This window comes from Pelecanus crispus, chromosome 3 (genome assembly GCF_030463565.1).
Source record: "Pelecanus crispus isolate bPelCri1 chromosome 3, bPelCri1.pri, whole genome shotgun sequence".
NCBI classification, from domain to species: Eukaryota; Metazoa; Chordata; class Aves; order Pelecaniformes; family Pelecanidae; genus Pelecanus; species Pelecanus crispus.
The window spans coordinates 60,248,317-60,273,176 of NC_134645.1; the positions used below are offsets into that span (position 1 = coordinate 60,248,317).

The following is a 24,860-nucleotide window of genomic DNA, read 5'->3' on the forward strand; positions in this document are numbered from 1 at the left end:
AGGAATACTACCTAGACAGTAAAGGAGAAACATGATTGCAGCAGCATGAGTGGTACAATGTCAAAGCAAACCGATAACTAGTTACATTACAGGGTGTTAGCGACCTTCAGAGGACAGATGAGTATACCAGTGAACATGCTTGCCATAAGCATACTATCAAAGAGTCCACAATTTAGAACAGGCTTGCAAACTATTCTGAAGTGACTTTTTCCCTCAGAGAATTTCTCACCTCTCTAAAGGGGAAAGATCTTAGCAAAGCGTGCTCCAACCTCACTGATTTTGGACAACGCCTCGGCCCCTTTCACAAACACTCTCAAATAAAAGCTTGTGTCCCAAACTCCTGATCCAAATCTGTGCTAAAATTTGATTTCTCCTCACTTCTCTTTGTATTACTTCTCTCCACTAAAAAATAGTAGAATTTCAACCTACGTGAAAGGATCCTATTTGTATACAATTTTGAAGATTAAAAGCGGTATAAAAACGCTAAGCAATACTGTTATAATTACACTCTCCAGGTCCATAGACGACTGGACATCTTGAAGACCCACAGCAAGCGGTCCACGACTGATTTAGGCAACCACACTAAGCAGCAAAATTTATAGTATTTTTCCAATTAGGTGTTCGACAAAAATTATGCTTAACATATCTGCAAGATGGTATTATGCATCAAAGCTGTTTGGAACTCATACCAATGTTTCTGAAGCAGGGCTAACTTGTATTTTCCTTACAGAGGTCAGCTGAATTGTGACATGAATTAGCTACAGCCACTTCTAATCTGAAGCAGGCTGCAGCCTAGAGGACCACATGAGATCCCTCTTATCCATATTCTATTACTGTGCTTGATTTCCATCTGTTTACAAAGACAGTTTGAATTTATTAGTAAACACACAATTCAAAACATGCATAGAGAAGGCAAGATTTCTGTCCACATAATTACAGAAAATGGAGCCTCTTGGATGGTTAATCTTTCTTCATACAAAACACCGCCTCACCCCAAACGGACAGAACAAAGTGCTCAATATTGCTTTTCCCTCACTACTTTCAAAATTTTCACAGGTCAGAAAACTATGCACATTTTTCTATATGTACTGTGCTTAAGTATACTCTTAATCAATCTCAATATTATCTCACTAATTTGGGGAAAAATTAAAAATGGACAGTGAACCTGAGGTCCATGCCACAGATGCTGAGATTTTAAATGTTTTCTATTTCAAATTTGCAATGAAGTCATTATTTCAAAAGAAGAAAACTGAAGTGAAATCATGAGAGAAGGTATTTGTAAATGCATCTAATCCCTCCAAGAGAGTAATCTAACAAATGAAACAGTAGGTTTAATCTTGTGTAAAATCGCAACATGAAAAAAAAAAAAAAAATCATCTTCCAATATAAAAGACTAAGATAAAGACATTGGACTACAGTACCTCACCTTGGCATTGTTATCACATGAAATAACAACTAACCTACAAGTTTATATCTAAGTAATAATGCAAGCTGTGGTTGTGTTAAAAAAAATAACTGCAAACCTGAACAATCAGGTTTTGCTCTCTCTATCTTTTCCTTCTGCCTTAATCTTTGTAGAAAACACTCGTCTCAGAGACATAACAAAGTATTAAGTCCTGTTGAGGGACTCCAGAGAATAAAGACCAATCAAAGTAACCTACTGACCAGTTTAGTCTAGTTAGCTGAGGTGGGAGGGTCAATACTTCAAACATCATTGTTTCATCCATGCACCTAATAATACCTTTAAGTGCAGTAGTAAAGCAGGATACTTCTACATTAACATGCCAATGCTGCCATGTAAGAAATATTTATCTTGTAAGTTGTGAAAAGTACAGCAGATGCTAAGGAAGAGAAAGAATTTATGCTTGTGCGCTGTGGTATTTGCATCTGGCTATGCTTAGTCTTTTTTAGATGCCTACCAGAGTTATTTTTGAGTGTGTTTTCTGTGAGTGTTACAGAGGCCTCAAGAGTTTCAGGGATCTCTACATCTGAAAAAATAAAAGCACAGTCTAAATTGACAGCTCAGCAATGGCTGTCTCCTCACAGCAGGAGTCCTTTTCATGGGATGGAATACATAAATGGTTCCAATAGCAAACATCCTTTCTGGAGAATGAAAAAAGATGAAGACTGAAGCACAGGGATCCTGTGACCAAGTCTCTTAATATCCAGACAAACCTGACTCTTTTCAGAGCAATGATCTGGAAAGCAAAAGACAGCCACAAGATCAGAGTATAATATACCAGTATGTCTTCCCCCACAACTGGCTGCATTTGGGCACTTTCACTCGTTAAGATGGATTACACAAAGCATACACACTTAGGAAGGATTTCCAACTTCACTGGAGAGCAAGACCTAAGATCTCACCTCAGACTAAACGCTCAGTTGCTGGAGTCTTGCCTGGGTAAGGACGGAGTTCAGATTTACTTAAGCACTTGATGATTTGGTCTGCGGATCTCTCCCACAGCATTTCTTCATCGGTTTGTTCTGCACTTCTTGCCATATCCAGTATATTTTTTTCTAGTCAGAATAACTTCTGATGCATTGCTGTTACAGATGACGTATCCCATCTGGCAGGCCACAAGCATAGAGGCACAGCCAATTCCCTGTCATATCATATACGCCTTTGCGATTTTCCAAGATTGTAGTCATCCAGGAACCTCCATCGCTGTGTCTAAGGCCAGAAGGCCACTGAGATCACTTAGGGAAAGCTATTTAAAATCTTCAGGGGCTATTTAAAATACTTTTCTATGAGCATCTTGGCCAAGCAATCACACATGTAACATTTGCTTCTTTTTACTAGGAGAGAACAGGATGCACAATTTGCCACCATACCTGCTATACCAGCTGCTCCTCTCAGGTAGAAGTCCTTCTCTTGTCCTCCATCTTCTTCCTCAGAGTGCAGTGCCCGTGAAACAGCTGTCTCCAGGTCTCTGCTAAGGTCGTAGTCATGATCCCACTCCAGGGGAATGGAGTCCACACTCGCAGGGGTATCTCGCCCTGATCGCTCGCTTCTCACCGGCTGGGAAAGAGGCAGCGAAATGTTGGAAGAGGGGTGCGGGGAGAGAACGCTGTCTGCAGATTTGTCATGCCAGTGTATGTCAGAGAGATCTGCTGATTCATCCAGGTCCACCTCTCTGTCAGAGAGGTCATGTTCGTCATCTGTCAGCTAGAAGCATAATGCAAAGAGAAACAATCAATGAAACATGCAGAGGCACTGCATGGTCGGTCTGGGTCAGTGAAATAAAGTAACGTTAGGCAGCAGTCACACTGATGGGGTTTCCATTTTGCATTCGTTTGCACTTCCTTTTCATTATTTTAAGGTGCGCTAACAACCCAAAGCAACAAAAAAGTTTATAATGGCAGCTCATTTTAATTACTTAAGGCACCACAAAGTCTCACATCAAGCAAATGTCTCCAGACTCTTTACTGATGCCACTGCAATGCAGACACCAAGTTAAAGAAAACTCTGGAATCAAGTCATAGGAAGCATAAGTGACCTTCACTGTGACAACTGCTCTCATTATATCCTTTCATATTTGGAAAACCCTGGGTTTTGTTCCTTTCCTTCAGTAGGACTTGAGCTCTCAAAAATCATTTTGCTCTCACTTATTCAGCTGTGTGGTCAGTTCTGGAGACAATTTTATGTCTCTTCTGTTGGGGGCAATCGTTTTATCATTGTTTTTTAAATGAAACAGAACTCAATAAGCTGCCAATGAAACTGACAGAGCAGAGAGATGTTCTTATCACCAATACCACACTTCTACCCCACTTTAATAAGGTTTTATAAATCTCCAATTTGCATGGATTTTCATGATGATTTACAAAAATTCCAGATCTGTTGAATTTGCTCTCTGAACAGGACCATAAATAGCATATAATGAAGGGAGGCAGATGGTCAGGGTTGTAGCAGAATTAAACCACAGGATTTTTTGAAAGTTACAGAAGTTTCATGTTAGTTCATTTCAACATCTTTCTCCCTCCTCATTCTCACACTTGTAAAATGGCAACAAACCAATCAAACGTGTATTTATGTAACTATACACACAGGAAGGCGAATGAGTTTCTTGTGATAGCGTTCCACACGTCCAAAGACCTCTTGGCAGTAATGACGCAGCTCATCTAGTTCTTCTTCAATAACAGCTGCATCCAAGGGCTCACTTTTCTCAATGAGTTGCTCACCCTGCACAATTATCTGCCCGATTTTGTTGTTGTTCAGTGAAATTTCTTGCTGGAAAGCCTGCATAAAAGAAAAGCCCATGCTTTATCAATGAAATCAACATTACAAAAACCTAACTTATTAAGGATGCAAGTCTTAAAGTTTTTCAGCAAGAATGGTGTGGGTAACAAACAGGGATCATTCCCAATATTCTGGCATGAGCAACAATGAGCAATTAAATTTAGCATTCCACAGTCTTTCTAGCCAAAAAACTAGTGATACTTCATGGTTTACCATCTCATTCCTCACTTGTTGTATTTGGAAAGAAAGCCCTTCTCTAAACAAGCCATGCCCATAACCAAATGTCTAGAATGAACACAGATGTTAAAGCTAACACGCTGGAATTCTGGATAACATGACATTTGATATTTTTGTCTCCAGATAATGATTTTTCTGATGCAGAAATGGTTGACAATGTAGTAATTCTTAAGTGTCAGCAATAATGGAGACCTGACATTAATAATTTTTATCGACATTTCCTCTTGATTAGGGAATGAAGACTATCACCCTTGGTTTTTTGAAAACTTTTCACAGTGCAGAAATCTTCCACTCTCACAGAAAAGTACGTATTGAAACCTGACATAGCCCATAACTTCTGAGACTGAAGTCTCAGCCTGCAAGTAAGGGACTGTATCAGGCTGCGTTTTTGCAACATGTTTCTTAAATTCTTTTCCTACCATGAATATTTTTATCCCTTCTCTCATCCTTCCTCCTGTTACCATTCAATCATTCTTTACCTTAAGTTGCTTTATCTTTGCTTGGACATCACACTCTGAGAAATGCTCAATATTGGTCAGCTGCAGGTCCATCTCTGTTAGCCATACCAGGATGCTGTCACGTGCTGTCTCAAACTCCTCACGCTGGCCAATAAAATGCTGGGGGGGTGGAAAATGGAGTGGCATGAAATGACCAAACAACCCAAAAAAACCTAGCAATAGTGGTTCTCCGAAGAAACGGCTTTCATGCCCTTCAAACCTAACTTAAACTCAGTATGCCACCTTCTTTCATTTCCTACATGCTTTCTAAGGTTACCTTTTCAGTAACATCATCTACAGCTGCAATTCACTGACCTATGAAAGCTATCTTCTATGAAGGAGGTGGTGTTTGAGGTCACCAAGCATTTTCCTACAGATTTCATGCTTTGGTTACCTCAGAAAGTGAACTGATAAGCCCTCTTCCTCTTCCAAAGATAGAAATCCCCTCAAAACCACTGTGCAAATGCATTAAACTGGAAGCTTCTGGAGTACCCCTGAATCATAAGTATAGTAGTGAAACTGAAGGGCTTAAAACTGGAAAAATACTTTTAGCCTGCGCAGGATGGAGGTAACTCGCTTTTGTAAGTTGTCCCATCTCTGGTTTCCCTCATGAACCATCTGCTTGAGGCTACAGTCAGAGTCAGTGCGGTTCTCTCGGGCCAGGCGGCGATATTGTTTATTGATCAGTTCCAGCTGAGTCAGAGTTTCATGCACTTGTCTCTGGAAGGCCTAAAGCAATATGAACAAAAGACACCATCAGATTTTTAATTATTGAAATCAGGACATATATAAAAGTCTCTCCCTTTATTTTGCCCCTACTTCTACACTCTGACCTATGTTAGCTGATAGATTTCGCTACAGGTGCAGACATCTCCTGAGGGCTATCCTATAGAGAGTCTGCCTTCTGATTAAAATGACCCCAAAACCAAGAAGAGTTTACGTAACTGACACAGTTCACTGAATGAGAAACTCCAACATGAATACCTGTTAAAATGGCAAAATCAGCACAAAAAGATAGACTCCCCTTTCTACTCATTCATATGCCCTTGTATTTGAGAACAGAAACACAAACAATAATATGAAACATTTTTTTAAAAAATGAACAGAAATCCAAGATTCCTGTGGCTTCACTGGATTTTCTTATATGTACTGAATTTGCTGAAGTGCAAACATTGAAAAGATTTGAGCAATTGTTTATTCTGGGTTTTACCAAAAATACTGAAAAATAGTACTGAAGGAATCATCTCTATCTTCAGTATGCTGGTATACAAGTAAGTTTTGTCTTAAAATTTTCATGAAAAGAAAATTTCACGAACATCCGTACCAACTTATGCCTGGGCAAGTGTCTGCATCATTCACTTTCAGTGCTTCCTCTACTGTTACAAAAGCCCCAGTCACCCAGCTAGGGAGCAGAAACAGCAGGTGATAGCCCATGAGTTTCCTGTTGTGACTAGCAATCACAAAGCAAGTTGGAGAAAGCACTTTGTAAGGAGCTGACTGAATTAATCCCTTCAAAAATAATAAAAAGGTTGAGTTTTTTTTTTTTAAAATACCCATTTCTATGTTGTCACAGAAACAGAAAAGCAATCAATCAAAGGAAGACTTAAAAACACAGACTACACAAACTCTCTTTTGAATACAAGCAGGTTTTGGCTACCATTGTAGTTCTATAAACTTGCTCTCTGATATTCCTGACAATGCAAAAACCAGTCAATCTTTCCCAACACTAGACACCACCCTTACTAAGGGCTGGAGAAGTGTGATAGGTAATATACTTTGTACAGAAATTTTCTTTGAAATCAGCTAACACATGAGATTTCTGCATATACAATATATTCTCTTCATATTGTACCAGTCAAAGCTAGAAGTTAAATAAGCACATTTCTGCTGTAATACCAGAGACAAAAGCAAAGAAGCTGGTTTGAAAACAGAAAAAAGATCAAAGTCTGTAGCGTCCTCTCAATATAACTATTCCCTTCATTAAATGGCCATAAAATTGGGTAGAGGACAACCAACAAGGAGCAAATGGGCTTGCAACTAGAGTGATGCTCAGTAGAACTGAAGTCACTTAAGATTGCACAAGGAGGCAATTATCATATCAGAGAAATCTGACTGTATTTACTAGGATCATGAAATCTAAAAGTGTGCAGTTGTTCTTTCACCTGTTAGCAAGCCTTGTCCAGCAAAAGAACAGCTGTGTATTTGTCTTCCATTTTTTCAGCTCAGCTACACAAGAATTCATCTGTTGCGTTCCTTCCTGTAACATCTTTTCATTTCTCCATAAACTACTGGAGAGGAAGGAGTTTGATTTTGTACAGTGAAGTCAGTGAGAGCCATCTCTGACCTCTGTGCTCAAGAACTGAAAGGTTCTTACATGGTCTGCTGCGCTCTTTTTTTTTGTTTGCTTGTTTTTTTGTTTTTTTTTTTTTAAATTCAACTGCAGATATGGAGGGGAAAATAAAATTAGAAAAAAAAATGTCCAGTTAAAGCAGAAACCTGCTTCAGTTAGCAGGTGTATGTGGCTGACTTTATACTGACTTCACAGCGAAGTTGTTGAATTCCGCTGAATTTGAACACCACAACTTTTGTCGCTTGCATTCCTGGTTTTCGGTAGGTGTAGAAATTAGATGTTCAGGAAAAAAAAAAAAAAAGAAGAAAAAAAGAAGAAAAAAAGAACAAAACTGCAGGGAAAGCAAGCTTCTGGAGAGGCTGCTAAACTGTTCTCTTTGCATCTACCTCCTGGTGACACTCTGTAGACAGTAAAAATTCCACAAGTCTGCAGGAAAGGGAAAGTCACCGTAAAGGCTGAGGTTCAATGAAACAGACTTTGCCCAAAGGCAGATCAGCTGTAAAAATCAAAGACAGCCAAGATATTTTTGGTACTGTTTCTCACACAGAGACTTGCTAAACAAAAGATTTAGATTCTGATCACTGAATAAAGGGACAACGGGAAGAAGGTCTGAGACAGAGTACTTGTGTCCAGGAAGCAAACATTTTTATACTATGGCAACCTACCTCACGATAATGAAGTCTGGCAGTGTTTAAGAACAAAACCTGGCCAGAAATGTGAATGTCAATTACAAAACTTGAATCAGCACTTCCCAGTTTATGTTTTTGAATTAATTGTTAAATCAAAAAGTATTAACTGGTCTTTGACATTGTTGAAAATTTGCATTTTTTCTTTACAGCAAATACTTTACAGCACCTGACTGTTTACAGAATTGCCTAAACAATTTGTTCTCTTTCTTCAGAATTATTTTTCTCTCTCATCTTGATATACTCCTTGCAAACATGAAACCAAGCAAAAGATTTTCACCTGTGACTAGCCACACGATATGTGTGCGTGTGTGTGCTTTCCACACAGGTATACACTCCATTGTAATTGTGAGATCAGCCATCGTATTGTAGTAGACACAACGGAGTTATGTAACAAGCTCTTAAGCATTGACTGAAGTAACAGCTTGTGAGTTTTGAAGCATGCACTTAACTTCACGGGGGACACCATGTGGACATATAACAATACTTGTACAAACATGAATTTCAGGTATGAAGAACTGAAATGGGGATATTGTACATTGTATGAAACAGGAAAAGAGTTCAGGGGGTGGTTTCAGAGAGTTACAGAAAGAAGAGGAGGGATAAAAAAGCAAAAGCTAAACATGCAGCATGCATTTGAAGAGGTACTTGGTGAAGGGAGATTTATGATTGCTCTGGAGCACCTACTGACTGGACATAATAAACTTTTATTTAAAACTTGCAGAAATAAAAAAAGGTGAGAAAGATGAACTTTGGTGAACAAACAGCAAGTGAGCGTGGATTGATTTATTAGCATTTTCAGTTGCTACCTTCCACTGTGTTTTCATCCTAGAAACCTGCTACTGAAGGCAGCTACACAATCATCATCTCCACTATATTAATACAGTGTCTCTACTGAGTGACTTGTATATGGGAAGGAAGAACACCAGCTGGCTGCTGTAATGTGATCAGTAAATATTAAATTTCAACTATTATAAATCACCTCAAATTTCTTCAGTTCTTCCTTAGCAACCGTGTAAAGCACACCAGAGGAGCTTGGGAAAGCAGCTGTCCTCTCAGCGTGTTTTAGCCCGTCTCCAAATCTAGAGTAGTCATCCAAAAACTTTTGCCATAGCCGCCACGTCTCTTCAATTCTGCAACAGATAATGGAAAATTAGGGAATGCTCGGACAGAAGGCCAGCTGACTTACAGAACTTTAACTAATTGTCTACAACAGCAAACTAGCACTGCACCAGACAATAACTGGCTCTTAATCTAACTCAGACAGTCAGGCTGATAAACAGACCACAGGGAAGGCTGGCTCATTCCAGACTGAGCTAGAATAAGATGATGGCAATTTTTTTTTAATGCATCTAATTTTGGAATCAGTATAAAAAGAAAGTTGTAAGTATGCAACAGGAGCTCTAAAAATCTGAGCACATGCTAAATAACTTCTGAAATACGGTCCCAGCATAGGTACCTAAGCCAGTATTTTAGAGATTAGAAATTCCACGCTACCTTCAACTGCATAACTTTTTCTTACAGAATGCTAAAGATGTTGCAGCATGTATTTTAAAGTTCCCAGTCATTATTTTGCATTGAAAAGGGACACAAACTTTTTTTTTTTTTTGCATTCACCAACAAGTGGTAAAATGCTATTTCTCAATATACACTGTACACAAATTTTTATTTAAAAAAAAAAGTTAAAAGTTACTCCAATGTTTAAAAAAAACAATTTGACTTCAGTTGAATATGTAAAAAATAGTGGCTGACTCTTGATCCTGAAATCAAATTCGCTTAATACTGAGACTGTAAAATCCCAAGAACTGCAACCACCATGACCTTTTTTGGATCAGGTTGTATTACAGCAGAACTCTGTCTGGTTTTACATACAGAACACATCTTTCCCAAATCTTAGATATGCAGGTCTGAAAAGGACCTGATCCATGCAAAATTTATGCTTTGTTGATGGTATGTTGTTTAACCTGAAGTTTGACATCTGGAAAATTGCTTTTTAATATGAATAACTGTTTCTAACACAATAAAGTTCCTAAGTACCGATAGCTCAGTTAACTTACTGGTACAAATCTACTAATAGCATAAAGCGTACACTGCAAGAAAGTAAAATAGAGTTCAATGCATTGTTCCATATTAACTTAAAACAATTCTGAGTTAATTTGCTGGATGCAAAGGTATGAAGAGCCTGTATATTTTCAAGACAGACTGTGTCAAAGATAGAACTTATAAGCTGTACTTATATATATACAAACAGAGTATACAAGAATTAGCATGCAATAGTATAAAGTTACTTAAAGTTAGCAATCTGTGGATATAGAGCAGCATAACTTAAAAGCAACAATTTTTTTCCATAAAATGAAGAGAATCTTTACTAAATACATTAAGAATATCCCCCAAAACCAAAGATCGTATAAAATTCAATTCAGCATTTTGAAAAGTCGTAAGATAAACTTTACCTAGTGTTCTTGACATGGCTGTGTAAACAGCACAGAAATCAGATTCATGACTTGAAAAGGTACAGAAAAGCTCTTCATACATACAGAAGTTCAAACAGTTAAACATGTATTATTACTGGTCAGCACAGAGTATATAGCATTGACCTAATGTAGCCTACATCATTATGGCTATCAAAATCACTCATGCTATCCTAGATGGGAACAGAAAACAGTGGATCTTCTGGATATCATGGGCATGCAGTGTGCCGATGGTCTAAGCATGTGCAGTAAGACAGATGACACCCAAGACACATGGGTGTTACAGACCACACTTCCTCAGCAAAGCTAAGGTGGACAGATGAGGAAATTCCAGATGAGTGTTCAGTCCTAATATTCTTCCAAATAAACAAAATCAACATGAGAGAAACTGTTGAGGAACATTAGGTGCATGGAAACCCTAACACCTGGAATAATGTTCCACCTATTCGATAACTAGCTTCCCCATCAGTCTCAGTAGTTCTAGGGTAAACTTAAGTGTTACAACTCTCCCTTTTAGGTCATGTTTTCTTAATCTCCTGGAGTCACTGCTATCATCTAAGCTTTCCCTAGTTTCTCTCTCATCATTTCTATGAAACATGCGAAATAAGACATCATTCCATCAAAGGCCCTGTGAGCAAAAATTGGTAATTGATATCTGTACCTTGTACAAAGGCACATACAAACACAATCTGAGATTTCTTTTTTTTTTCCCACAGCATAACAGCTATTGGCTTTTATTCAGCAAATGACCTTTTTCAGACCCCTACACCCTTTTCGTCAGTACTATAACCCTGTAACATACATGCCATCCTGTATTTGTGCCTGTGGAAGGAAATACTAATTTCTAGAAATTTTAGACTTACTTAAGTCTCCTTTCCATTGACATTGCACAAATGTTCCTCCACCTTCTGTCCAGATTGCGTGTAGCCTGCTGGATAGAGTCACACTCTGCTTCTGTGGCACAAGCATCACAGTCATGAAGAAGCACTTCACACAGGTTGAGAACAGATGCCACTCCAGTGCTGTGTTTCTCTATGTCCCTCTGAAGTTCCTGCAGGTGAAGAAATTAATTCTTAAAAGGAATTGCAAAACATGCACAAATACAAATGCATTTCTCTTCTACTTGTTGGAAAAAAAAATTAATAAGCTTGCAAACAGGAGAAAAACATCTAATGAACATCTATTAAGAGACTATATCTGCGCAAGTGGTGTTGCAGTGTTATCAATGAGGCCAGGATAACCTGGCAGCATGCACAGCTTTCCCAGGGACTATGAACACCAAACCATCACCTGGAACAAACTGTCAGAGCTCTGCATGCTCAGCTGAGCATCTTTCACATATATATTTAATCAACCTCACCAATAAATGGTGGAATTATTCCCAGCCCTTTCCCATTATCGCAGAAAATGTAAAGCAGAAGTTAGTAAGAGAAGTATGGCAAGAAAATATGTTCTTATCTACTGCGAGGGTTTGGTGAGGTACCCTTTGTGAATCTACTGTTCCCCAGGTGAGCTAGCTGCAAAGTGGCATGTTTGACATGGAGATAGGCAGCAGCACATGTTGAACAGTGCACCTCTAGTAGGCTATTTTTCTTCCTTCAACTTTCCAATTGTATAGCATTTTCATTGGAAATGGAAAAGGAAAATTCAGGACAGCTAAAGAAAATGCACTTACACTGTCTTAGCACTTATTATATGTGATCATTATTATTTTCCTGTTGGTTTCTTGGTTGCAATGGCTTGTCCTATGCCGATGTTTCACTTGAAGCAATGTTTCAGCTTCAGTTTTGAACTACAGGTTCAAGTTAAGACAAGCCACAAAAGTAATTGGTTATTGCTGTTGGATCAGTGCAAGGGAAAGAAACCCTGCTTGACTTCTGCCTACATTTGCAATGAATCATCAGAATATTAGATGGAAAAATCAGGATGGACAGTAAAAAAGCCAGGACAACATAATTCCTATAGTGACAAAGGAATACTAATGTGACTACACCTAACAGTGATATATTGCATCTAGAATACTATGTTCACTTCTGATTCAGATGAAGAAAAGAACTATTAGGACAATTAGAGTTGTGGAAGTTTATTTAGGGGAACAAGAACTTGGCAGCTTGAGGATGAGTAGAGATAAACTGCTCTTTATAATTTTGCTAGTGAAGCAAACTATAACATGCAAAGGGAAATATAGTGTCAAAATATTGTGTTGACATACATTTAAGGTCTAACTAGAGGAACTTTTCTTACAACTAGCAATATGATGTTCTGAAAATACCTTCCAGCAGGAAATGAGATCTAAACATAGAATCTAACAACCTCAGCAAATTTGAAATGGAGAAGATCAACTTATATCAACCATCTGATTTGGTTGTTTGTGATAACTGGGGTTGGACTCAATGAGGTAATCTATTTCCTCTTCTCATCTATGAAACAGAAAGCTATTTTATGAACATCTACATGAGACCATCAAGTGGAAAATCACAGTGTTTTCTTCCTCAGCACTGGCCCCTTCACTTTCATTTGCCTGGAAAATACTCTTTTATCATAATGTCCAAGTGCTTATTCTTCTTTCTGCCCATCCTGAAGTGTTATATAAGGGTGGATACTATAAACAGATGCAATACTCTATGAAACACATACTCCAGACAGCTATGAGATTTGAGGTTAAGCAAGTTCAGGTAACACAATCCTCTCTGCTGTTTTGGAGTAGAGCAGTAGTGAGAACTGCTAGTTAGTGGTCCTGAGGATTCCTAAGAATTAAACTTTTTTATTCACCTACAGAACCTTTGCAGTGTTATCAAATGAAATCATCATCAAGTTGCCAAACATGGCATTCTCCCAGGTTAAGATTCACCTCTATTTCTCCCCTTTGTAGTTCATATTAAACCACTCACACTTCTACAGAATATCACTGCATGTTGTCACTGTGTGGGGATCACCACAAGGAAACAGCAGAAGGCAGAGATACACCAGTGTCTGTGCCCAGAATAAGTCCAGTAAGAAGTGGTTGTAATCAACTGTGGGATGCCTGCATAGGGATGCCAGTAAAAAAATCTCAAGTATCTACTTTGTTGACAGCAATGTTTAGCTCTGCCCAGCACTTTGTTGTCTCAGAAACACCACTCATTAGTGATGCTTGTGGGTTATAAAATATTATCCCTGTGTAAATTACATATAGAATATTAATAAGCAATTCTGCACAGCCATGTAGCAAACCAGTTGGGGAGCTGGCAAACACTCTGAGGGGGTTCTTGGGTCTCAGTCCCACACTCAGCTGAAAAGAGCAAAATTCCAGTTTGCATGTTTCATAAATTATCCCCAAAAGATTCTGGCACTCTTCTTCCCATGCATTTCTTTCTCCTTTGGAGAAAGAACTCAGGAGAGCATCTAACTCGTCTCCAGTGAGGCACCAGAAAGGTATTTTTGTCAATAAATAACCAACAGGAACACAACAGAACAACAGTCCTCTCCAGCAATGTGCTTCTAGGTAAAACTCCACTGGGCAGTGAAGTGGAACAGGAAAGAGAAAGTATAGTAAATCTTCTTAGGAGTAACATTAGTTTTAATGCCAAAACCTGGCTGACTTAACATTTTTCTGCCCGTTCCAGTGTTGACTATTTTGTTCTAGCACCGCATAAAGGCTTTGTGTGGTATAAACCAACCAATTTTAACTTCACATGTATAGCTCATGCATCTTTGCGTGCAAAATGATTCTCAAACAAGCTGCAAAATAAAACTGAGTTAGAAAGGTTGCTAAAACATAGTGATTTTCAAGCATGTGCAAAATTTGCAAGGTCTAATAGGTGTCAGTTTTGCCTCTGGGAACAGACAATTCAAACAAACAAAAACCACAAACCCCAAAGGAAAAACAATTGCAGTAACTCGTTCAGGTTACATCTCTTAGTGCCTTACCTTTCTCAGAAAAGGTCAATCAGCTCCTGGTGGATTCGATGTCAAAGCCAGCAGAAGGCTCTATAAGTGACACAGTAAGTACCACTTGCCTTGATATTTAAACACTTCTTTGCCTCATGCCCTCTCAGCATTGAGCCAGGTATGGGCAGCCCAAGGATACTCTACTCTGCTTCTCCCCATGTCATCATGCACCTGGTAAGAGTGTTGTGTTTTACCTGCTGTTCATTTAGCTTCCTTTGTATCTCCTCAGAGTCACAAGTTTCATAGACGATAGGTTTGGACAGCTCTGACTCAATGTGGGCAAGCCAAGATCTCAGGCTACTCATGTTTTTATCCAGCTGCTGCACTGCAACGAGGGTCTCCTTCAACTTCTTTACCCTGTAAAGAAAAAGAAATGGCAGCGTAAGTGCACCCTGAAGGAGAATTTCCACAGCATGTGTTTCAGGAATTTTTCAGAGAAACTTAACTTAGATGGCAAGTTCTGTTCTGAAGCCTTCCTTTATTATGTAACAGAAGTATATTATATGTGCAGACAGTCCTGCATTCATAGGTTCTTACTAACGCCAGACAACATTTTCAAAAGCTTCTGTACCTTTATCAGTTGAGTTAAATGTTAGTTAAGAAAGGAAAACTTTTTTTATTGCATGAACTCACACACATCTAAACACTAAAACAAGCTAAGTAATTTAGCTGTGTATTTGACCAACAGATGACAAAGGTTCTTACACTACAAATAACTTATCTCTTTAACCAGTACCTGTGGTAGAGTGCACTGAGTGAACAGGCCTTTTTCACCCCGCTGATTTTTAAACATTGAACTACATATCATAGAATGCTTTGGGTTGGAAGGGACCTTTGAAGATCATCTAGCCCAACCCCCCTGCAGTGAGCAGGGACATCTTCAACTAGATTGGGTTGCTCAGAGCCCTGTCCAGCCTGACCTTGAATGTTTCCAGGGATGGGGCATCTACCAACTCTTTGGGCAACCTGTTCCAGTGTGAAGACTTGTCCTTGAATAAAAAAGTTTGAGAGAGAGAAATCCAACTGAGAACTTAGTGAGAATTCCTGAATCCCAAGGGCTGCTTTAAGTTGTTCTTGGTCTTAATGGACTACTTTAGATTTAAACAGATGAAACTGGAATGTAACTGCATGCCAATTTCTAAGCAGTATTTTTCTTGAGACCCTGACCCTGCAACAGCAATGGCCAGGAAAAAATAAATAGAGGGTTTTTTTTATTCAAGCGAACATTAAGCTTAGAGAGTGAGGAAAATTTGACTAAACCTTAATCCTATCTCAATATTTTTTTCCTTTAGCCTGTTTCAACTGCAAAAAAGTCTGTCAGTAATTCCCCCCTTCCTATCCCCATGTTACATAATATACATTAGTGGATTCTGAAATTGTTTCTACCCTTTCTTTTTTTTTCCTGTTTATGTAGGACCACAAACAATTTTGAGTAACATTCCCTTTTATGCTTCTATTGCTCTTCCACTTAAGTGTTTCAATATCAGAAAGCTTGAAGCGATGAGTGCATCTGGGAATAGACTGACTAAATCAGGTTGAAAAATACGAGATTGCCAGATCTGTCAAACAAACAAAATGCCACCTGACTATCCTATAATTCAAACAGAGCAATTCACATTTTTTCCGTAATACCAACCAGCAAATTTATCAAGTGTTTCCATATTTAAAACAGTAGTTGCAGCTGACCATTAAAAGTCTAATATGGGTGTCCTTTTCTTACTTAAAGAGAAATGCAGAGACCTTAACATCAACTTAAAAAACATAAAAGTTAAATCTTTCAAATTTTTGTCTCTTTCTAGCCCTCTCTTTAGATTACAGATGGTCAAACTGTGGCTCTTTAGCACCAAACATGCTTAAAAACAGTTTGAATGGATCTTCCTTGCCAGTGTCTCTTGACCAACAGCCGCAGGGTTGTGATCTGAAAAAAAATCTTGGTAATTGGAAAAAAATCTGGGTAATCTAAAAATCTGGCTATAAGGGACTGAAGTCAACCCAATGGTGCTGAAAGACTGCCCCAGTCCCCATCATCAGGTTATCCCAAAACACAGCTATATGTTTAGCCTTGGAGAGATACTAGGAGAATAACCAATGTCTGGGGGCACCATGTCCTCATCACCTATGGCTGTACATACAGTGCTTTGTGGGTTTGGACCAATTGAAACTTCCTCACAGGGTGAGCAAGAAGGTTGGTTATCACTCTTCTGCAACTCACATACAGCTTTTCAGTCTCTGACGTTAATCACAAGAGGAGTGAAATTCTACCCATTTTCTGCTTCGATTTTCAAGGCTGGATGCTGCTGATGCTTTGCAGGCACGCTGGAGCAGGAAAGGGAACAATGACCCATGTCAGCCCTGTGTAGAAGCAATGTCACTCTATCATTTGCAAGCCCAAGCTGTGGCCCAGCCTTTTCTTGTTTGCAGTTGTATAGTACCCTAACCTCTGTGCTGGATTTTATTTATGTTTTGCCTGCAACACCTGATAAAGGGTCCGTCATTTAGAAAGTGCTCTCTTTGCCTCAGGCAGACTGCATGGAAATACATCCCTGCCAGAGCAAAAACCAACCCCGGCCCAAACAGAGCTGTTTTCCATCACATGACCTAAGTTGCTCAAGAGAGAGAAAGAAAAAAAGCACAACAGACTAAAAGAAAACTCCAACCAAAACAAAAAAGCCCTACTGCTAAACCTGCCCTCCTTCCAAACTGTTGCAATTCCCTGCACCTAAATTCCAAAAGTCAAAAAAGAAAAGGACAACCTCCTTCCTGCCCCCCACTGCATTTACTGTTAACATTGTTCTTTTTTTGTACTGAGTCTAACATAACAGGTTCCTTGCCCATGGTACAAATAGAAGCAAAGAAACAAGTGCTTCTTGGAGTACGCTGGGTTTACTTTTTTTTTACTGAACTGCAACACAGTGTTATGCCCCTAACTACTCTGAAAACAAATCTGCGAACAACTAATAGATGTAATCCATCACATCTAAAAGTTTTCCTGTTGAATTTTAGCAGGCAAGATGCCTATGCTCTTCATCTCACTGAATACTGTGCCTGTGTACAAATAATTACATAATATATGTGCAACAAAAATGTAAAAACTCAAAATCCTGTATTGCCATGTTAATGTCGGGGCCTGAAAGCTAACGAAACAAAAAGCTCTGCTTAGAGACAAAGGTCAAATTATAAACCATTCAAGTATGTGGGATTCCTAGTCAACTACAATTTTGATCTTTTGAGATTTCATTTACAAGATTATGTTTAAACAGTTAATTATTCCAATCATCATCTCATGCTTTTGTTGTAGCACTATGCATGTTACTGCAAGAGACTTGAGATAACTCCTCTCCTTGAAAATGAAGATTCTGCATTGAAATCAAAGGGTTGGACCCATGACACAATGGTTTTAAAAGTTGTTTTTTTTTACATAACACACACACATGGGTTTCCCCATGAAAGTAATAACTTTGAAATGTCTATTTTACATTAAGAAAATGCAGCAGGAGAACAACTTGGAGCTGAAATTAAGCACAAATACCTTTAAATCAACTAATCTTAAATTAGACAGCCTTAGATTCCACTTAAACCTAAACAGGAACAACCCTGTAAATACATAACAATGAATCATATAGAAATCATAGCTACTGCGTTAGTCATTTAGACAGCTGGTTACTGATATTAAACTTTAAAAGCAACATGAAAAAAGTCAGTAAAAGCATGTTAGCTAAGTCTGTACAAAGCCAGTAGAAAGCAGAAAAGATTTTTTTAAAAAATCTACTTGGAACTGGAGACAAAGTTTCAAGAAACACTTACTCTATGCAAGAGTGAAAAATATTACACTATTAAAATAAGTTTTTAAAAAATCAGCTTAAAAATAATCTTTTCATGATTAAAAAAGATTTATTGTCCAAAGTACAGTACTACTGTATTCCAGGACATTAGTACCATCATATTTGCTTTTCAGGTCACAGCTTCCCCTTTCAAAGAGAAAATATCTAGAATTCTGAACAGCAGCAGCAAAATTTCTAGAAAAGATAATGGGAAGAGGGAAAAAGAGAAGCTGAATTAAAAATCCAAGATGGTGTAGGCTGAGTTCAAGTATTACACACAGTTACAAAACAGTCATTAATATGTACAGGACAGACCAGCTTCGCTAAGTTAAGTCTGAAATACTTTCTTTACAGCCTCTCTCCTTTTCTGCCTTTTGCTTGTAGCCATGCCCCTTTGATGACACAAACAGTGAGCAGACAAATACAAAGTCTGCTTTCTCTCATGTGTGTACCTGTTCTTGTATTTAAAAACAGCAGTAAAACCAGTCTACAGTTTCTTTCAGACAGCTAAGAGATTTTACTAGTTCTGAGACTGCATCAGTAACAAAAAATTATTCTGGGATCCAAAAGTACTAGCTGTGAAACAAAGTATGCTGTTATCACTGTCAACTGTTTTTAAACTGAGCAGAAAACAGTAATTTCTAGCTAAGGTAGTGATTTCCACATATCAATATTTCAGTTAGTTTACCAGCAAGCCAAGACTTCAGAAAGAACTGTATCAACCAAAAGCAAACAAAAATAGCTGCCTGCCTTGTGATATCACAGTTACAGTCTGGGAGATCTGAATCCACACTGCCGTCCTCCGCCATCCTCACAGCATGCAAGTCCTCCGCCACCACCATGAAATTTTCCAGCATTAAAAAGAAGAACTTCCACTCCAAAAGCCTGCAAACACTATGCTTTGGGCGGGGGGAGGAAAAGGGACACACTTCTCTTTGCTGGTGAGTACTGTACAGAAAAAGTTGCATGCCAAACAAATGTTTGCAGCCGTTGGTTGATGAGACTGAATGGTGACAAGTGGTCATGTTTCTAAATAAAACTTGCATTCATCAACATGTGCCAGACTTGATCTCCAGGAATGTGGACTGTGAGTGCTAGGGGAAGGGATTAAAACACATATAAGAAAGCCTTCTTTGCAAAGCCTGAGCAGTTGCAGGAATAGCACTGCTTCCTGGCTGTAAACATCTGTAACGTTTTTTGCACCTGGCTGACATATCAGAAAAATTAATCTGAACGGATGAAAATGTTCTAGAATGACAGAAACAGAAGTCTCTGATGCAGAGACACAGCTACCTTTCTGTAGCTGTCTCTTCTGCAGTTACAGACCTCCTCAGAATGGAGAGGCAATTAAAAAAAAGTGGGTAAGGAAACAGAATGTGAGAAAGAAAGAGGCTTTGACAGGTGAATGGAGAAGTTCCACTGCACAGCATAAAATCAACAGGTAAAGATTCAGACTGGATGCATATTACCATACTATATCACCAAAGCATTCTTGTAAAGCACTTTCTATTCATTCACAGCTGTAGGAAACAAACCACTAAGAAAAATGCTCCAGGCAAGGGATGACTGTAGCTTTGCAGAAAAGCATGCAGGCTCTAATAATTTATTAATGCTGTCAGGGATCCAGAATATGAAAAGATGTGTTTTATTCTCAACACCAGAACAATTAATCTGCATTTACTAGCTGAGTGCAGCCAAAATCATGTTATATGATACATTCCAAACTCCAAAATAAAAGGAACACACCCCAATATGTAACAACATATTCTAAAGAGCCTTTGGAGCTGTCTGAAAATTGTCTTGGGGGATGCAAACCCTTTTGTCCAATGGGAATTAGACATTAATTCAAGTACTTTGTACATACATTAATCAACAACTTGGGCCTTAACTGCTATCAGCCTAAGCTACAGCTGTACTAGCAAAATTTCCACAACATAGCAAACCTCTCCACCATGTACTTCCCAACTTCAGCAATGCAATGTTCAAACTTTGCAGGTTTTTTTCACTTCAGTAAGCACTGGAGTGGAAAGGGTTATACGTTTAATTGCATACAATAGTGCTGAGCATGCTCATTGAGAAGGCTAAGTTGAAATGATCTGGAAATAAAAGTAAATAAGTATTTTACATAAATTAGTTTAGAACTAGGACTTGACACCCTGTTTCATGATAAGAGAATGAGAAAGCTTAAGTGCATAATATTGCAGTTTATATCTCCCAACATCAAGCATGATACAGAATCCTGAACCCCTACCTGTCCCTATAGAGGATACTAACCCCTAATACTGAAGAGACAATACAGATCTTTTAAAGATGTATTTTGCAGTTTCTGAATGCAACCACTTTTCACTAGAAACTTCCTGGAGGTATTACTTGAACATTTGTCCGAGTAGAAGTTTCAAAAGACAAACACAAAAATACGGCAAATATACTATATATTCAACAACTGGTGACGTATCACGTCCTCTGAAACGAGCAGGCTCCTCGACCCTAATGCACCACTTCCTGACTTAATTGTTCTGTAAGAAATACATAGTGTTCATTACTTTAAAATGAACCACTACATTACTTTAAAATGAACCACTATAATAAAAGGAGCTGGAGCCACCAGAGTGCTTCTGCTTTCATAAAATTTATGGCTCCCGGGTTTACAGGTTTCAGAGGAGGAATGCAGTAAAACCATATGAAAAAAGAACAGATGAAAAAAGATGATGAAACTAAACAAGCACTTTTGCTACTAACAGGACTAAAGTATTACTAATTCATATGTCCTTACATCACAGAAGTGTAAAATATAAAGTATATGTACATTTTATGAAGGGCAAAATTGTGACAAAATTATTGTTGGTAATGGGAGGGAGGCTGTAGCACAACTCAAAGTACTGAAAGAAATAAACCAGCTTCTTCACAACAATCCTGTATTTCTTTAAGTTATGAAAATTGCTGTTATATTTTTGACCTTGAGTAAAAAGAATCTTTAAGCCCAATGTGCATGTCTACCTGCAGTTACTCTTTTCCACTAGTGAAAAAATAATCAGGCAGAAAAACTAGGACTGCTCTTCTTGAAATCCCAAACTACAAATGCATTGTTTTGATTCCTCTGCCAAGAATTTTTTAGAAAAACTACATTTGCAGCCATTTTTTTGCACTCATCTGAAGTAAGACAGTACTGAAGCAAGGGTCACTAAATCTGACTGTAACCAATTCTATGTTGTTCTAGCAGATAATGTTTTGAATTGACTCTTCTTGAAGAAATGATGTCAGGTACTGTTAAAGTAAAACAGAAGGTGAATTTCACAGAAGTGTGTTGATTGTTAAGAATAAACTCATTGCACAGTTAATGATGAAAAGGCAGACAATAAAAAGATTTTAATTACATGACATCCAGCATATTAATCTGTCTTGCATAGCACTTGGAAACAAAACAACTATTTTACCTGGCTGCAATAAGATCTAGAAGATGTTGCCACCTGTCATTGATCTTGCCAAGTTTGTACTCAATCTCTGATGCCTTACTCTCATGGCTGGCTTTAGCAAGTCGCTCTCCCATTTGCTGGAGCTGGATTTTGTTCTTCTGGGCGACAGCAATTTCCTCTTGATAATCCTGGACAGTGAAGAGCAATCAGAAGTCAGGGTACTTATTCCAAATACAGTCTGCTCTATACTACTAAAGAAACCATACAAAAATACAAATGATGATCTTTTTTGGTGATGGTTATAGTGGAGAGACAAACTCTTAAATATCAGATGTATAACCATGAACAACTTTATCAGAAGAATGAAAAAAAACCACCCAAAACAAAACACAATGCCTTCTATAAATATATCTGCTACAGTTAAACTTATTACAGGCGATTCTGATTGGACATTTAGCAAAGCATTCAGACGCCTTTGACTTTGCATTCACTTAATTTTCTGGTATCCTGGGATGTCCTGCCTCAAGAAAGACAGAAAAATGCTGCAGAGCGAAAGAGCACCACAAACAGTCTTAACGAGAACTTATAAACATCAGTGTAAGGTAAAACCTCCATTTCAGCTAATTCAGTACCCTCTTCGCAACAAGAAACAAGTAAGCAGTTAAAGAACTGTATGTAAGCGTACATGCACTGCGCTATACCTTTTTAAGTTTCTCAATCATTTCTTCTATGAGGATGTCGCCATTTTGAGAAACCTTACTTTCCATTTGTGTCAGCCACTCACAGAGCTCCTTGTTCTTCTCACTGAAGACAGTCCACTCATTCAGTCTCTCACTAACTTGCTGTCGACGTAAGGAGACCTTAAAACATTTGCAGAGAGTAAATAAAAACAAAACAGTAAACGCATTTAAGAGATGCTTGAAACACTTTGTGCCTCAATGTGAACTCCTCTGGCCATGCAAAAGCGTTCCAGCCACTTATTTGCCATTTAAAAAGACCTGGAGTTGTACTGCAAAAACTCTGTGTGACTCTGTGAGTTTAGAGGTAAGTGTTAATCTCAGGTTTCCTGTTAGCTACATCCTATGCATAGAGAGAAGCATCCAAGCGTTACGCTCAGTAACCTGTCAATATCTTGTTTTACAATGTCTCTAACCTAAAGGTTTCATTAGAAGATAAAAAATAAATTTTCTTACAGTTTTTGCTCGCTTATAAAATGTTATAAAGCATATTAATAGTTTCTTTTTAGTCTAAGAGATTAAATAAAAAAAGAAGTTATAAATACTTGACCAAAGTAAAAAAACAGATAAATACATCGCATAGGCCAAATTCCAAAAGACTCTGTAATTTGTGCATAAGCATGATTTGTAAGTACAAAGTTAAATCAAAGATACACTGTATTTTGCATAAGCAATATTATTCTTGAGTCCCAACACACTCATTTCATAGGCCACAGACAACTATTTCTCCTGAATAGGCAAGACACCTTGAGAGATTCCAAAGGACTGAGGTGTGCCCTGACAGGAAAGAATAGGCATAAAACATCAAAAAGGCAAATGCTGTAGTTAATACATGAGGAAGGAAAACATTGCTATGTTTAAGAAATTGCTATAGCAGTGGTACCATCTCAGACTATGGATAGTAATAGACAGACAAAGATGGATGTTGAAATCAAAACAGCAGCAGAGGGTGAGCAGCAAAGTCATCTCCTCAGTTTCAGACATACGTACAACTTACTTCCTCCCCATTGTAATGTGCGTTGTTTCTGACTTGATATCAGCATTCCAGCTGAGAAGATGAAGACTGCATCTGCTCTTTCATAAACAAAAGTGATGTGTTCTTTAACTACCATGTTAGGTTTAACAGGGGCAATGATCTCACATTTCCTTTTTGTGGTTCTAAACTTGATGGCAGCTTTCCGGAAATAAGCAACGGTTGAACAAAGTGTTGCACTAGGTTACATCCTGAAACATTCAGTATGCACAAAACTAAGATAAAACTTCTTTACTTGGCTCCTTCCTTTCCCATAAACATACATGCAGTGACTACACTATAGTTTAGATGTATCTACATTGGCTCTTTCACATGCAACTAACTCACAAGTTCTGCGCTGTTAAATGTGAAGCATTTTTTCTACTTTGGGGGCATTTTTGAAGCCTTCACAGGTAACCTTATATGAGGTAACTATTTCAAAGTTAGCCCCGGTATATCTGGAGTGCAATCTCTACTGAACCACAGAAATAACATTAGGATAATCTGAAAAGCTGGGTGAGGCAGACTCTACTACCTGGATTTCTAAGTGCAAAATGGAGGCAAGAAACACACTAATAACATGATGCACATGAAAAAACCAAACAATACTCCTCACCTCATTTCGCAGCCACGCCAGTCACCCTCAGACTAAGAGAAATGCAGACACCAGTGTCTGAAGAAGCAGAAGCTATCAGCAAAACTGAAGGTACAATACAGTTGTATACAATAATGTTGAGTGGGGAGGGGACATCCTTTCTGAGCACAACTCCTAGCCAGCCATGCCACAATCCCACAGCACACAGTGTGACTTTTTTGTTGGTTTTTCGAGGCTGCTTAAGCATGACCTCATGGCCATGACAAAGTTCAAGAGATCTAGAAACGCTAGCAGTAACTAAAGGAAGGATTTCAATGGATATTTTCCCTGATTGAGCAAGAGTTCAGTTTTGGTTCTAACTGTGCCTACATGCATCTTGTCTAAAAGCTGCCACTTGCATTCAGTTTTTCTCCCAACAGTTTTGTTGCCTGTGTACTCATATCAGTGCTCAGTACTATACTTGCCTGGTGGCACAGCTCTTCCCACTGTCTGTGCAGAAGTTCTATGCGTTCACTGAGGATTGAGATATCATCTGCACTGATATATACGGACAGGATCTCCTTCAGCAGAGAGAGGTGTGCGAGGTCATCTGTCCATCCTTCAACAGCATTCTCTAACTCCTTAAAAGAAGTGCACAAGGAAAAAGGACCAGTTTGCTAACAAATAAAAATTTGAATATGTTGATGAAGCACGAAGACAAGCATTGTTATCCCACTGAATTAAAGTCATATCTGAGCAGATCCACCATTTCAAGTGGACTGTTTCAGCCCAGTTTAAAAGAAAAACACCGGCCCCGTATGTACCAATATTTTCACAGTTATGAGAGAGGTAATACCTCAACAGAGTATGATACATCAGCCTTGTAACAAGTTCT

At 38.4% G+C, this 24,860-nt stretch overlaps 1 protein-coding gene across 3 annotated transcripts in view; it reads right to left on the reverse strand.

The window, feature by feature from the left end:
* SYNE1 (spectrin repeat containing nuclear envelope protein 1) overlaps positions 1 to 24,860 on the reverse strand; it is a 265,776-nt gene that overhangs the window by 17,030 nt on the left and 223,886 nt on the right. Inside the window, exons 127-136 of one of the 3 annotated variants that reach the window (XM_075708574.1) lie at positions 24,451 to 24,606; positions 22,344 to 22,502; positions 21,664 to 21,830; positions 14,603 to 14,765; positions 11,342 to 11,529; positions 8,990 to 9,140; positions 5,518 to 5,700; positions 4,954 to 5,091; positions 4,046 to 4,237; positions 2,833 to 3,166 (exon numbers count right to left, since the gene is read on the reverse strand). In XM_075708574.1, coding sequence (XP_075564689.1) covers positions 2,833 to 3,166; positions 4,046 to 4,237; positions 4,954 to 5,091; positions 5,518 to 5,700; positions 8,990 to 9,140; positions 11,342 to 11,529; positions 14,603 to 14,765; positions 21,664 to 21,830; positions 22,344 to 22,502; positions 24,451 to 24,606 — 1,831 coding nt within the window. Of the gene's footprint in view, positions 1 to 1,919; positions 1,989 to 2,832; positions 3,167 to 4,045; positions 4,238 to 4,953; positions 5,092 to 5,517; positions 5,701 to 8,989; positions 9,141 to 11,341; positions 11,530 to 14,602; positions 14,766 to 18,979; positions 19,072 to 21,663; positions 21,831 to 22,343; positions 22,503 to 24,450; positions 24,607 to 24,860 lie in introns of those variants that run through there. The other 2 variants (XM_075708575.1, XM_075708576.1) reach the window with 2 other exon arrangements.